This window comes from Dendropsophus ebraccatus, chromosome 7, assembly GCF_027789765.1.
Source record: "Dendropsophus ebraccatus isolate aDenEbr1 chromosome 7, aDenEbr1.pat, whole genome shotgun sequence".
In the NCBI taxonomy this organism is placed as follows: domain Eukaryota; kingdom Metazoa; phylum Chordata; class Amphibia; order Anura; family Hylidae; genus Dendropsophus; species Dendropsophus ebraccatus.
Window position 1 is genome coordinate 29,777,679 of NC_091460.1, and position 16,177 is coordinate 29,793,855.

General features: G+C 48.2%; 1 protein-coding gene across 1 annotated transcript; it reads left to right on the forward strand.

Moving 5' to 3' along the window:
- The first annotated feature begins 575 nt into the window (after positions 1-575).
- On the forward strand, positions 576-2,660 carry LOC138797280 (progonadoliberin-2). The gene is made up of 3 exons (XM_069977219.1): positions 576-713; positions 1,207-1,290; positions 2,625-2,660. The coding sequence occupies exons 1-3, from the start codon at positions 576-578 to the stop codon at positions 2,658-2,660; spliced, it is 258 nt and encodes an 85-aa protein (XP_069833320.1).
- Positions 2,661-16,177: the final 13,517 nt, after the last annotated feature.

Consider the following 16,177-nt stretch of genomic DNA (forward strand, 5'->3'; position numbering starts at 1 on the left):
GGAACATGTATGATAGGATGACACAAGCTGCAAAGCATAAGCTGCAGTAGAACAATGGTGACATCATTATGTAACCGATGTAGCAGAGTTGAGTTTGTTATGTAGAGAAAAACTTTTGGATAAATATGTAGCAGACGACTAAATCAGTGAGTCAATGATATATTGCAAACTGCAGTCTACAGCGAGATGTCCCCTTCTGGCCTGGGGGGTCGTAAGAAGACATTTAGGCGCCAAATATCTTAGGAAACCAATCATAAATTATTGTATTGTCGGGGGGGGGGGGGGGGGGGGGGATGATCCATGGGGGGTCAGGAGGTCTTCTCGTCTCAGAAAGGCTTAGATCACACTGCAGCCAGTAAACAATATCTTGTAAATTCGACTGTAAGTGAAGACGTCAGCATCCCAGAACAGTGATCCCCAACCATACCGCTACTTCTCCCTGCCTGGGATTCTATTCAGCTATAAGAGCATGCCTGCTTGTATTATGTCCGTCATATTTAACAGGTGGATATTTTACACTAATTACTTTTTTCTTTGCAGACCCAGTTCTGTGAACTGCGACCATAAACAGACTCATGGCCTGCCAAAGCCACCTGGTACTCCTCCTCCTCGTCCTGATAGCAGTCAGTACACAGCTATCACAGGGACAGCACTGGTCTCATGGTTGGTACCCTGGAGGAAAGAGAGAGCTGGATATGCCTTCATCCCCAGAGGTATGTCATCTATATACCGCACCTTACCTTATAGTACCAGTTGCCTTTCCTGGGTCCTGACAATGACTGCCAGTACTCAGATACCCCCAGGACTTATGATAGGGCAGAATATTGGAACCAAGGCTCATCTCAGTAGTAGCAATGAATAGCAGTAGCTATTACTGCATTTGTTATCATATGAATTTTCAGTTTTCTTTGCAATATTGTGTAATTTTTGGGGCTTGACAGCAGCTGCCTGGCATTGGCTGCTAAGTCTGAGTATTTATAGCTGTTTAAAATAGGAAGTAATTAAAGAATCATATAAGCACATTACTCCAGTAAGGATTTACAGTAATGGGAATGGGGCTAAGCAAGCTGTAATACTTGGACCGGAATGGCGCTGTTTTATCTTATACAACCCCTTTAATAAACACTGACTATTTTATCCATAGGAAACATGAGTGAACGTTTTACTATGTGATATTATTATTATTAATAATAATATTTTCAGCAGATTTCAGAAGAAATTAAACTTTGTGAAGGAGAGGAATGCGCTTATCTCAGGAACTCCAGGAAAAACTTGTTAAAGAACATACTGGTAAGACATGCCAGATTATCAGATATTCTGGATTACTGGATAGTATAGAAACTTCTATAACATTTGGTTGTATATTAGTAGAGATTCTTTATAAAGTGGTGAAACAAGACAAAATGTTATTATAAAAGCCGGTTTGCGATATCATAAGAGGAAGTTCTTAAAGGGGATGTCTACACATCCCCTTTGTCTGGCTACACATTACAAGGCATCTATCAGAAATCATGGATGTCCTGGGTCCACTCAAGCTGTTGTGAAACATAGATAAGGGTTCCGAGCCAGGGATCCCCTCTATGACGTAGGGCACTTGGACAAGTGTCATCTTGGAGAGGCTACCCCTTTAATGGTTCTTCCTGTTTTCTTATCTGGTGAAATACGTTGCCATGTATTCTGATTCTACCTGGAGAGGTCAAAGACTGCCCTGTCCTATGTGCAGCTCGCTGCTGCACAAAATGTGAAATATGATTGTCACAAATGCTCATTGTGCTGGGAGATCACTGCACTGACTTTAGCCCCTGTGTGATTGTGATGATCATGTTTCCAATGCTGGTGACTGGGATGATCATGTTTCTAATGCTGGTGACTGTGATGATCATGTTTCCAATGCTGGTGACTGTGATGATCATGTTTCCAATGCTGGTGACTGGGGTGATCATGTTTCTAATGCTGGTGACTGTGATGATCATGTTTCCAATGCTGGTGACTGGGATGATCATGTTTCTAATGCTGGCGATCGGGATGATCATGTTTCCAATGCTGGTGACTGTAATTATCATGTTTACAGTGCTGTTGACTGGGATGATCACGTTTACAATTGTGGTGACTGTAATGATCATGTTTACAAGGTTGGAGACTGGGATGATCATGTTTACAATGCTAGTGACTCTTACGATCATGTTTACATTGCTGTTGACTGGGATTATCATGTTTACAATGCTGTTGACTGGAATGATCATGTTTACAATGCTATTGACTCTTATGATCATGTTTACAATGCTGGTGACTGGGATGATCATGTTTACAATGCTATTGACTCTTATGATCATGTTTACAATGCTGGTGACTGGGATGATCATGTTTACAATGCTGGTGACTGGGATGGTCATGTTTACAATACTGTTGACTGGAATAATCATGCTTAAAATGCAGGTGACAAGGATAATCATGTTTACAATGCTTTCTGGTGAAAATAGTGTAAGGTTACCTATTTTATGGATTATCAGATCTGATTCCACCTAAAACCCTATAAAACTATGTCTATTACCAAAAATAGAAGTAATAATAAAAGCTGATAACCGTGCTGTATACTGACCCTCCTCCATCTTGTTCTCTTGCAGGCTGATGTTCTGGCGCGGCAGCTGCAGAAGAAGTGAAGTGACGTTATTACTGATTACGCTACACGTTTTCATCCCGGACTCCTGTGTTGTTTTGAAGCCATGCCTTGTTTAACATCCCCCTCACACCAGTCAATGAGCGGGCATCACACACCATCCTGGGCAATACCATTTATTTCTGTATGGGGGTTTTACTACACATTCCTTAGATTCTGGGATCCAGTATTTGTAACCAGGGAGATTTATTTATTTTTCTGTTCTTGTATTATAAACCGCTAATGGCAGGTACCTGTGATTCTTTCCCATACATCGTCGCCAACTTCTTCACTTTGCATTTTGTATTTTCCTGAGATTTTCAGAAATAATTTCAAATGTGTTTGGCTAGATGACGCTGTGGGGTTACAAATGGGGCATCGTAAAATAAAATTCACAGGTTATAAACTATTGTGTGGTTATTGGAATACGAGCTAATGATGTATGCAGCAGTGGGGCAGCAGAAAAGAGATTACTAGGTAAGGCCTGGGATGGGCATAACATGGAACATGCAATATGAAAAATATGTGGAAATTTGCCCAACACTAGGGGGAGCTCAAGAAGTTTCTGTACAGCGCTGTGGTGGACGACCCATGGCACACCAGGGCTCTAACTGCAGTCACCTCCCTGAGAAATAGACCAGCTCCATGCCCACAAGGTAGGACAATGCGGCACACCCTGGTGCAACCTAATCCCCTCCAAAGGACATAGATGCCCCCTTAAAGCTGCAAATGTGTGAGGTGAATTGTATTCAATTCTCTATTTCTACTGCCAGGTTTTCTGTGTTACACTGCCACCTGCTGGCAGCACTGAAGTCTCCTGTAAAATTATTGAAGCTTGCAGATCAAGTGGGACATTTCAGGGACATTCCCTATCAGTAATATGGGGGGGCTTACATGTCCTCATTTTGTTTATTAAAGTGTTTGTAACTATAGGACGTGCGGCAATCACTGGTTATAGCAGGTCATCGCTATGGTTGCAGGGGCCACATGCCAAGAATCAAGATGTACAAAGACCGACAAGACCCAGAAAATTGTTGGATCAATCATTTTTACACAGAGCATGACTACTGGTTGATCGGATGATCATGTTTACAATGCTGGTGATTGGGATGATCATGTTTAGAATGCTGGTGATAGGGATGATTATGTTTATAATGCAGGTGATTGAGATGATCATGTTTCGAATGCTGGTGATTGAGATGATCATGTTTATAATGCTAGTGATAGGGATGATCATGTTTATAATGCAGGTGATTGAGATGATGATGTTTTTAATGCTGGTGATTCGGGTGATAATCATGTTTACAATGCTGGTGGCTGGGATTTGTATGTTCGTTTACATTGCTGGTGACTCTGATCACATATACAATGTAAGTGACATTGATAATTATGTTTCTAGTGCTAGTGACTGTGATGTGTGTATATAATGCGGTAGACATTGATAATTATGTTTGCAGTGCTGGTGACTGTGAGGATCATGTTTACAATGCTGGTGAATGTGATTATGTTTACCATTCTGGTGACTGTGACGATCATGTTTACCATACTAGTGACTGTGATGATCATGTTTACCATTCTGGTGACTGTGACGATCATGTTTACCATACTAGTGACTGTGATGATCATGTTTACCATACTGGTGACTGTGACGATCATGTTTACCATACTAGTGACTGTGACAGTCATGTTTACCATTCTGGGGAATGTGATAGTCATGTTTATCATACTAGTGACTGTGACAATCATGTTTAACATACTGGTGATTAGACTCCACCCCCATTCTTACCATTGACCAGTACTGTCTCTAACCACTCTCAGCTCCCTCGACAAGGGAACCAGGTGTCAGCAACCGACCAAAGAACTACTGACAGCCTGTCCTGTGAATAGGCTATCAACTGTTTTATTCTAGACAACCCCTTTAAATACTGGCTCCACCCATTAAAAGGGTATTCTGGTGTAAAAAAAACTGTAAAACAATTTTTTAAGGAATTCTTTGTCGCTCATAGCAACCAATCACAGCTCAGTTCTCACATTACCGGGACAGTGTGAGAAATTAAAGTGAGCTGTGACAGGAAACCAGGGGACTCTTACTATAACACATAAATCTCCCCCTTTATTTTTATTTTAAAGGGGTACTCCGGTACCAAATTAACTGTTGTGAGAAATGTTATATAGATTTGTAATTTACTTCTATTTAAAAAAAAAAAAAAAAAACTACAGTCTTCCAGTACTTATCAGCTGCTGTATGTCCTGCATAAAGTGGTGTATTCTTTCCAGTCTGACACTGTGCTCCCTGCTGCCACCACTGTCCATGTCAGGAACTGTCCACAGCAGGAGAGCCCTGACCCACCCATATACCTCTGCCTGACAAATACTAGCCCGCCCACACACCGTTGGCTTAGTAGTGGCTCCACCTACATACCATATATAGAGGCATAAATATACTGGCTCCGCCCATTCACTAGTGGCTCAATTCCCACTTATTAGAGGCGGCAGCCACCACACTCCATTACTGCTGAGTCTAGGTGTGCCCTTATAAGGGTTTATCGCCCATAGCAACCAGTCATAGCCAGGGGCGGTCTTGGCATTTCTGGGGCCCCAAGCGAAGTTATGTCTGGCCCCCCCCCCCCCTCGACACGCACTCACAATAGACTGCTGTGTGCTGCCCCCAGTAGTATATACCCCTTGTGCGCAGCCACCAGTAGTATATACCCCTTGTGTGCTTCCCCCAGTAGTGTATAGACGCCTGTGTGTTCCCCTAGTTATATATAGCCCCCCTATGTGCTCCCCCAAAAGTATATAGACCCCCTGTGTGCTGTCCCAGTTGTATATAAACCCCCTGTGTGCTGCCCCCAGTCATGTATACCCCCTGTGTGCTGCCCCCAGTTACATATACCCCCTGTGTGCTCCCCCACTAGTATATAGACCCCCTGTGTGCTCCCCCACTTGTATATACCTCCAGTGTGCTTCCCCCACTTGGATATAGACCCCTGTGTGCTCCTCCAGTAGTATATAAACCCCCTGTGTGGTTCCCCCAGTAGTATATAGACCCCCTGTGTGCTCCACCAGTATTATATAGATCCCTGTGTGCTCCCCCAGTATTATATAGACCACTGTGTGCTCCTCCAGCAGTATATAGACCGCTTGTGTGCTGCCCCCAGTTATATATAGAACCCCTGTGTGCTCCCCGTTATATATAGACCCCCTGTGTGCTGCCCCCAGTAGTATATAGACCCCCTGTGTGCCCCACCAGTAGTAGATAGACCCCCTGTGTATTCTTCCAGTAGTATATAGACTCCCTGTGTGCCCCACCAGTAGTATATAGACCTCTGTGTGCTCCTCCAGTAGTATATAGACCCCCTGTGTGCTGCCCCAGTAGTAAATACACCCCTGTGTGCCCCCCAATTATATATAGACCCCCTGAGTGCTGCCTTAGCAGTATATATACCCCCTGTGTGCCCCACCAGTGGTATATAGACTCCTGTGTGTTCCCCCAGTAATATATAGACCCCCTGTGTGCCCCACCAGTAGTATATAGAACCCTGTGTGTTCCCCCATGTGGTATATAGACCCCCTGTGTGCCCCACCAGTAGTATATAGACCCCCTGTGTGCTACCCCAGTAGTATATAGACCCCCTGTGTGCTCCTCCAGTAGTATATAGCCCCCCCTGTGTGCTCCCCCACTTGGATATAGACCTCCTGTGTGCTCCCCCAGTTGTATATAGACCCCATTCTGCTGCCTCAAGTAGTATATAGACCCCCTGTGTGCTGACCCAAGTAGTATATAGATCCCTCTGTGAAGCCCTAGTAGTCTATAGCCCCCCTGTGTGCTCCCCCAGTTATATATAGCCCCCCTGTGTCTTCCCCGTTATATATAGCCCTACTGTGTGCTCGCCCCATTTATATAGACCCCCGCTGTGCGCTGCCCCAGTTACACAGGCCCCTGTGTGCTCCCCCTCCCATATAGTATATAACACAATAAAACAAACACTTATACTCACCTGGGTCCGGGCGTCTCCTCTTCTCTTCACTCTTGTGGCCGCAAGGGTTTTCCCTGGAGCACCGACACAACAAGGACAGAGCGGCCACTTGTGACCCCAGGGAAAACACTTCCTGCGGCCACAAGAGTGACTGACAGGAAGGGAGCCAATGGCTCCCGCCCTGTCAGTGCTGCTGCTGCATGTAACTGTAAGCGCTCATTACGAGTGCTCATAGTTACAGTTCAGATCACAGCAGCGAGCGGGGCAGCAGCCCTGTCTAGCGGTCTTGAGTACAAGAGAAGAGCAGGGCGTGGGGGCCCCCCTGGCTGTTGGGGGCCCCAAGGGATTGCTTGGGGTGCTTGATGCCAAAGACCGCTACTGGTCATAGCTTTGGTACAATGAATGCTGAGCTCTGACTGGTTGCTATAGGCAACTATAATGCTGCGTTTACACGTAACGATTATCATGCGAAATTGCGCGATAACGATCAAATTCGAACGATAATCGTACGTGTAAACGCAGCAAACGATCAAACGACGAACGAGAAATCGTTCGTTTTGATCTTTCAACATGTCATCAAATCGTCGCTCGTCGTCCACAAAAAATTCGCCGATCGTTCCGTGTAAACAGTCATCGCACGATAGTCCGGCCGCCCGCAGCCCCGCTCGCAGCCCGGCCCCCCGCTCGCAGCCTGGCCCCCAGCGCCGGCTCGATCGCCACCCCCGCTCCGATCGCCACGCCCCCGCCGCTCCGATCGCCTACGTTACCTGCTCCGCGCAGCAGGTCTTCCGACATCCCCCAGCTCCGCTCTTCAGTGCACTGATTGGCTGAAGAGGGGAGCCGGGAATTTCAAACGCCTCCTCTTCAGCCAATCAATGCTCCTCTGCAGCACTGATTGGCTGAAGAGGAGCCGTTTGAAATTCCCAGCTCCCCTCTTCAGCCAATCAATGCAAGGCAGCACTGATTGGATGAAGAGGAGCCGTTTGAAATTCCCGCCTCCCCTCTTCAGCCAATCAATGCAAGGCAGCACTGATTGGATGAAGAGGGGAGCTGGGAATTTCAAACGGCTCTTCTTCAGCCAATCAGTGCTGAAGAGGAGCACTGATTGGCTGAAGAGGAGGCGTTTGAAATTCCCGGCTCCCCTCTTCAGCCAATCAGTGCACTGAAGAGCGGAACCGGGGATGTCGGAAGACCTGCTGCGCGGAGTAGGTAACGTATGCTCGCGGGCTGGCGGGGGCGATTGGAGCAGCGGAGGCGGGGGGTGGCGACCGGAGTGGCGGCAGCGGGGGGCAATCGGAGCAATTTCTAAGTAATGATTTTTCTTTTATAACGATCAGCGTTTAAATGGAACGATATATCGTACAGAAAATTCGTTCTCCGATTGTTTTGCGATCGCTTAAGCCTATCTCGCACATAGGAAAAATCAGTGAACGACTGTTTACACGGAACAATCGGCGAATTTTTTGCGAATGACGAACGATGATTTAAGAATCTGTTAAAAGATCAAAATGAACGATTTCTTGCTCGTCGTTCGATTGTTCGCTGCGTTTACATGTACAATTATCGTTCGAATTCGATCATTATCGTGCAAATTCGCACGATAATCGTTCCGTGTAAACCCAGCATTAGACAGCACCATAAACCTCCCTGTACTATCTCCACTGCAGTCACGCTATCAGCACTTCACTAAAATGGAGTCACACTATCAGCACTAGGAATTACAGTGCTCCTATATACCATGTTTTACGGTAATAGCCAGGACTAGTTAGTTCCAGGCTCCAGAATGTGCCAAGAAGATCATAGGGTGACACCTACATGTGAGACTAACTAAAGAATGTCAACTCTTAACCCCTTCAGGTCCATTCACCCACTGTTAACCCCTTCAGATCCACAACTGTTCAATTCCCCCACTGTTAACCCCTTCACATCCACTACAATCTAATTCATCCACTGTTAACCCCTTTAGATCCACAACACTTAAATTCATCCACTTTTAACCCCTACACATCCACCACAGTTTAATTCATATACTGTTAACCCCTTCAGCTCCAGGAATATTTTATTTTTTTCTAACTGTATGTAATTTTTAACACCTGAAACCAGGCTCATTTTAATTTATTTCTGTTATTTGTCTTAGATATAGAAAAATCATTTTTACTGTAGGGATTTGGATTAATGTGATGGTAAAGTGTCTATTTGGGGTTATATGTCGCACTATTTGAAGTCCAATAAAATCACGAAATGAAATTGTTATCCAATCTCGCTACCATATCCTAGAAGAGCGCTTACTCTCGTACAGATTCTGTGATTTTCAGACATGTTTACTGTAGGGATTGGGAGTAATGTGATGGTAAAGTGTCTATTTGGGGCTATATGTACCACTATTTGAAGTCCAATAAAATCACGAAATCAAATTGTTATCCAATCACCTTACCATGTCCTAGAAAAGCCCTTACTCTCGTACAGATTCTGTGATTTTCAGACATTTTTACTGTACAGATTCGAAGTAATGTGATGGTAAAATGTGTATATGGGGCTATATGTCGCACATTTTGAAGTCCAATAAAATCATGAAATCAAATTGTTATCCAATCTTGTTACCATATCCTAGAAGAGCGCTTACTCTCGTACAGGTTTTGTGATTTTCAGACATTGTTACTGTAGGGATTCGGAGTAATGTGATGGTAAAGTGTCTATTTGGGGCTATATGTCCAACTATTTGAAGTCCAATAAAATCACGAAATCAAATTGTTATCCAATCACTTTACCATATCCTAGAAAAGCGCTTACTCTCGTACAGGTTCTGTGATTTTCAGACATTTTTACTGTAGGGATTTGGAGTAATATGATAATAAAGTGTCTATTTGGGGCTATACACCTTATAATTTGAAATCCAATAGTTCTCCATCTTGTTCTTGTAGTTGGACGCTCTTGGTAGACTTCTTCCAATCCCAGGAGGGACCAGTTTCATGGCTGATGGAGGATAACCATTAAGAGACTTTTTTCAGGACTGTTCTTCTATTCTAGTTTAATAAGTCTATGTTCCTTTTAAGTTTAGGTTAGGGACTGGCAGGAGAATGAGGACCCTTGATGTGGCTTGCGAGCTTACGATATTTCTTGCCTATTTTTTTCTTCTAGTTTTCAACGGTAAAAGATATCTACTAATACCTCATTGAAGATTGGACATCAAGCCATCAAGGAGCCCCACTAGACTAAAGCTGCTTTCACATGCTGCAGATTTTAGGCAGATTTTCAGCAGCAGATTGTCTGTTGCCAAACCAAAGTCAACCTGAAGTTTCAAATCTGCTGTAGAAAATCTGCATCAAATCCGCAGTGTGTGAAAGCACCCTTACTATTCTGCAAGTCTTCCCCAGTGCATTATAGGGCCATGCAGCTGCCACTGACTGACAGCTACTTACCGCCCTAGCGGTCTTGTCTCTGCCACCTAATAAAGAGTGCTGAGGGGCCTGTGTGAGCTGCTGGCGCCTGCTGATGCCCCTCCCCCGTGCCAACTTCTATGCTTTTATAGAAGAAGTCTGGATAAAACATTTTTGTATTGTTATTGTATTGTCACCCAAAAGTTATACAAATCACCGATATACACCTATTACGGGAAATGCTTAGAAAGCGCTTTTTTCTCTGCACTTACTACTGCATCAAGGCTTCACTTCCTGAATAACATGGTGATGTCACTTCCTGGATAACATGGTTATGTCCCTTCCTGGATAACATGGTGATGTCACTTCCTGGATAACATAGTGAAGTCACTTCCTGGATAACATGGTGATGTCACTTCCTGGATAACATGGTTATGTCACTTCCTGGATAACATGGTGATGTCACTTCCTGGATAACATGGTGATGTCACGACCCGACTCCCAGAACTGTGCGGGCTGTGGCTGCTGGAGAGGATGATGGCAGGGGGATGCTCAGTGTTCCTCCAGTGCCCTGTATCCCTCAGTGTCCCCCTGCTATCATCCTCTCCGGCAGCCACAGTCCACACAGCTCTGGGAGTCGGGTCGTGACATCACCATGTTATCCAGGAAGTGACATAACCATGTTATCCAGGAAGTGACATCACCATGTTATCCAGGAAGTGACATCATCGTGTTATTCAGGAAGTGAAGCCTTGATGCAGTAGTAAGTGCAGAGAAAAAAGCGCTTTCTAAGCATTTCCCGTAATAGGTGTATATCGGTGATTTGTATAACTTTTGGGTGACAATACAATAACAATACAAAAATGTTTTATCCAGACTTCTTCTATAAAAGCATAGAAGTTGGCACGGGGGAGGGGCATCAGCAGGCGCCAGCAGCTCACACAGGCCCCTCAGCACTCTTTATTAGGTGGCAGAGACAAGACTGCTAGGGCGGTAAGTAGCTGTCAGTCAGTGGCAGCTGCATGGCCCTATAATGCACTGGGGAAGACTTGCAGAATAGTAAGGGTGCTCAGGGGTGATTCTAGCCTCTCTGCTGCCCGAGGCGAACTATAGAATGACGCCCCCCCCCCCCGTCAATCCGCCCACATTATAATCCACTACTGCCCCCCCCCCCCACTGCTGTCCCCAATAAACATAATGTTTGGTCAATTGCTGCACAGAGGATGTCAGGAGAGGAGGAGGCTGACTTTATAGGAGAGGTCCCAGCAGCACAGAGGATGTCAGGAGATGAGGGTGCTAATCCTATAGGAGAGGTCCCAGCAGCACAGAGGATGTCAGGAGAGGAGGGTGCTAATCCTATAGGAGAAGTCCCAGCAGCACAGAGGATGTCAGGAGAGGAGGGTGCTGATCTTTTAGGAGATGGTCCCCCTCTTCCCCCCTTATAGATGGTCCCCCTCTTCCCCCCTTATAGATGGTCCCCCTCTTCCCCCCCTTATAGATGGTCCCCCTCTCCCCCCCTTATAGATGGTCCCCCTCTCCCCCCTCCCTTATAGATGGTCCCCCTCTCCCCCCTCCCTTATAGATGGTCCCCCTCTTTCCCCTCCCTTATAGATGGTCCCCCTCTTCCCCCCTTATAGATGGTCCCCCTCTCCCCCCCCCTTATAGTTGGTCCCCCTCTTCCCTCTCTCCCCCCCTTATAGATGGTCCCCCTCTCCCCCCCTTATAGATGGTCCCCCTCTTTCCCCCCCCTTATAGATGGTCCCCCTCTTCCCTCTCTCCCCCTCCCTTATAGATGGTCCCCTTTCCCTTATAGATGGTCCCCCTCCCCCCCTTATACATGGTCCCCCTCTCCCCCCTGCCTTATAGATGCCCCCTTATAGATGGTCCCCCTCTTTCCCCCTCCCTTATAGATGGTCCCCCTCTCCCCCTTATACATGGTCCCCCTCTTCCCCCCCCTTATAGACGGTCCCCCTCCCGCCCCTCCCTTATAGATGGTCCCCCAATTATAGATGGTCCCCCTCTTTCCCCCCTCCCTTATAGATGGCCCCCCCCCCTTATAGATGGTCCCCCTCTTTCCCCCCTCCCTTATAGATGGCCCCCCCCTATAGATGGTCCCCCTCTTCCCTCTCCCCCTCCCTTATAGATGGCCCCCCCCCTTATAGATCGTCCCCCTCTTTCCCCCCTCCCTTATAGATCGTCCCCCTCTTTCCCCCCTCCCTTATAGATGGCCCCCTTCCCCCCCCCTACCTTATAGATGGTCCCCTTCCCCCCCCCCTATAGATGGTCCCCCTCTTCCCTCTCCCCCTACCTTATAGATCGTCCCCCTCTTTCCCCCCTACCTTATAGATGGTCCCCTTCCCCCCCTCCCTTATAGATGGTCCCCTTCCCCCCCTACCTTATAGATGGTCCCCCTCTCCCCCCCCCCCTGCACAGCAGATAAAACAAAAACAAAAAACAGCACACAACTCACCTGCCATCCGTTCCCCCGTCGAGCCTCTCTGGTCTAGTCCCCGGCTGATGTGCGGCTGCCCGGGGTGTCCCGTCCTGTCCCCGGCAGCGCGCGCATCACAGAGCTCCCCGTGCGCCTGTGCCTGTGACTTCCGGCGCACGGGGAGCTCTCTGATGCGCGCGCTGCCGGGGACAGGACGGGACACCCCGGGCAGCCGCACATCAGCCGGGGGACTAAGGCTGCATTCCCACGTTCCGTGATCCTGACGGATCACGGACGTGGAATGCATGTACTGGAGCCCCCCCGCCCCCCGGGAAGTATCTGTAATGAGATGCTGTGAGCGGGGGAGACTGTATTCATAAGCGCCGCGCTGTAGTATCAGCACCGCGCGGCTGATTTAGTACAGCGCGGCGCTTATGAATACAGTCTCCCCCGCTCACAGCATCTCATTACAGATACTGCCCGGGGGCGGGGGGGCTCCAGTACATGGTACAGTCAGGGCCGTTTTAATACATTGGTGGGCCCAGTGCACAGCCCTCAAGAGTGGGCCCCCCCTTACCTTTCTGCACATTGTATAATGTACTGAATTTGCCCCCACACTGTATCAAGAGCCCCAATACATACAGTAGTTACCTTATAACACTATTTCCACCATTCAGTGATTACATATTACATAAAAACTGCACTAAACAAAACAGAAAGATATCACCAATGATACCATTACATAATACCGCCACATCATGACCCCTATCAGTACAAGCCTATAACAGAGTGAAGTTACATCCAGTGACTCACCGGAGGCGTCTTCTCCGATCAGAGTCTGTCACCTTTTCTTTTTCTCTCCATCCAGCCTGGGCCACCTTGAAGTCTTCTCCTGGCTGTGAATCTTCTCTCCAGAATCTGCCAGACAAATATTTTAGGCTCCAACACATACAGTAGTTAGGTCCCTTGTACCCCTATACAGTAGTTACACCCCTCTGTACCCCTACATAGTTACACCCCTCTATGCCTCCATAGTTTTAAGGTGTCCCTGTAGTATATAGACCCTCATGTGCTCCTCCAGTTATATACAGCCCTCCTGTGCGCTCCCCCATTAGTATATAGCCCCCCTGTGCACTCTCCCCAGTAGTATATAGCCCCCTGTGCTCACCCACAATAGTATATAGCCCCCCTGTGCTCTCCCCCAATAGTATATAGCCCCCCTATGCTCTCCCACAATAGTATATAGCCCCCCTGTGCTCTCCCACAATAGTATATAGCCCCCCTGTGCTCTCCCACAATAGTATATAGCCCCCTGTGCTCTCCCCCAATAGTATATAGCCCCCCTGTGCTCTCCCACAATAGTATATAGGCCTCCTGTGCTCTCCCCCAATAGTATATAGCCCCCCTGTGCTCCCCCTCAATAGTATATAGCCCCCCTGTGCTCTCCATAATATATAGCCCCCTGTGCTCTCCCCCATAGTATATAGACCCCTGTGCTCCCCAATAGTATATAGCTCCCCTGTGCTCCCCAATAGTATATAGCCCCTGTGCTCCCCAATAGTATATAGCTAACCTGTGCTCCCCAATAGTATATAACCCCCTGTGCTCCCCCATAGTATATAGCCCCCTGTGCTCCCCCATAGTATATAGCCCCCTGTGCTCCCCAGTAGTATATAGCCCCCTGTGCTCCCCATAGTATATAGCTCCCCTGTGCTCCCCCATAGTATATAGCTCCCCTGTGCTCCCCCATAGTATATAGCCCCCTGTGCTCCCCCAAAGTATATAGCTCCCCTGTGCTCCCCCATAGTATATAGCTCCCCTGTGCTCCCCAATAGTATATAGCCCCCTGTGCTTCCCAATAGTATATAGCTCCCCTGTGCTCCCCAATAGTATATAGCTCCCCTGTGCTCCCCCATAGTGTATAGCCCCCTGTGCTCCCCCATAGTATATAGCCCCCTGTGCTCCCCCATAGTATATAGCCCCCTGTGCTCCCCAATAGTATATAGCCCCCGTTCTCCCCCATAGTGTATAGCCCCCTGTGCTCCCCCATAGTATATAGCTCCCCTGTGCTCCCCCATAGTATATAGCCCCCTGTGCTCCCCCATAGTATATAGCCCCCTGTGCTCCCCCATAGTATATAGCCCCCTGTGCTCCCCCAAAGTATATAGCTCCCCTGTGCTCCCCCATAGTATATAGCTCCCCTGTGCTCCCCAATAGTATATAGCCCCCTGTGCTTCCCAATAGTATATAGCTCCCCTGTGCTTCCCAATAGTATATAGCTCCCCTGTGCTCCCCCATAGTGTATAGCCCCCTGTGCTCCCCCATAGTATATAGCTCCCCTGTGCTCCCCCATAGTATATAGCCCCCTGTGCTCCCCCATAGTATATAGCCCCCTGTGCTCCCCAATAGTATATAGCCCCCGTTCTCCCCCATAGTATATAGCCCCCGTTCTCCCCCATAGTATATAGCCCCCCTGTGCTCCCCAATAGTATATAGCCCCCGTTCTCCCCCATAGTATATAGCCCCCCTGTGCTCCCCAATAGTATATAGCCCCCGTTCTCCCCCATAGTATATAGCCCCCTGTTCTCCCCCATAGTATATAGCCCCCTGTGCTCCCCAATAGTATATAGACCCCTGTGCTCCCCCATAGTATATAGCCCCCTGTTCTCCCCCATAGTATATAGCCCCCTGTGCTCCCCAATAGTATATAGCCCCCCTGTGCTCCCCCATAGTATATAGCTCCCTGTGCTCCCGAATAGTATATAGCCCCCTGTGCTCCCCCATAGTATATAGCTCCCCTGTGCTCCCCCATAGTATATAGCTCCCCTGTGCTCCCCCATAGTATATAGCCCCCTGTGCTCCCCCATAGTATATAGCCCCCTGTGCTCCCCATAGTATATAGCCCCCTGTCCTCCCCCATAGTATATAGCACCCTGTGCTCCCCCATAGTATATGCGCTCCCCTGTGCTCCCCCATAGTATATAGCCCCCTGTCCTCCCCCATAGTATATAGCCCCCGTTCTCCCCCATAGTATATAGCCCCCTGTTCTCCCCCATAGTATATAGCCCCCTGTGCTCCCCAATAGTATATAGCTCCCCCTCCCATATAACATTGAAAAAAACAAACACTTTTACTCACCTGGGTCCACGCGTTCCTCTTCTCTTCCCTCTTGTGGCCGCACTTCCTGCGGTCACAAGAGGCTGCACTCCCCTTACCCTCGCGCCGACGCTTCAGTGACGTCGGGCGCTAGAGGGAGAGTGCGGCCTCTTGTGACCGCAGGAAGTGCGGCCACAAGAGTGACTGACAGGGAGGGAGCCAATGGCTCTCTCTCTGTCAGTGTCGCTGCTGCTGCAGCGCTGAAGCGCCGCAGCAGCAGCGGACGGGGGCAGCGGCGGACGGGGGGGCCCTGCAGGGGGCGCCATGGAGGGGTAAGTAGATTACCCATCCATGGCGCTCCCCCATGACAGGCTGGTGGCTGGAGCCCTGTGCAACCGCACTGGTCGCACATAGCAACGGCCGGCCTGCTCGGGGGGCCCCTTTAACCAGTGGGCCCGGTGCACGTGCACCATGTGCCCTCTGGTTAAAGCGGCCCTGGGTACAGTCAGTGGCGGATTATAATGTGGGCGGCCGCCCGAACCGCTCATATTATAATCTGCCACTGAATGCCGCCCCCATGAAGATAGCTGGTGGCGCCGCCTGAGGCAGACGATTCAGGTCGCCTCATCATTGCGGC

Excerpts from the sequence above, each read along its gene's own strand:
- LOC138797280 (XM_069977219.1), top strand. The coding sequence starts at position 576 with ATGGCCTGCCAAAGCCACCTGGTACTCCTCCTCCTCGTCCTGATAGCA. Across the intron at positions 714-1,206 it reads ATATGCCTTCATCCCCAGAG|ATTTCAGAAGAAATTAAACT; the intron begins GTATGTCATCTA and ends TATTTTCAGCAG. Across the intron at positions 1,291-2,624 it reads ACTTGTTAAAGAACATACTG|GCTGATGTTCTGGCGCGGCA; the intron begins GTAAGACATGCC and ends GTTCTCTTGCAG.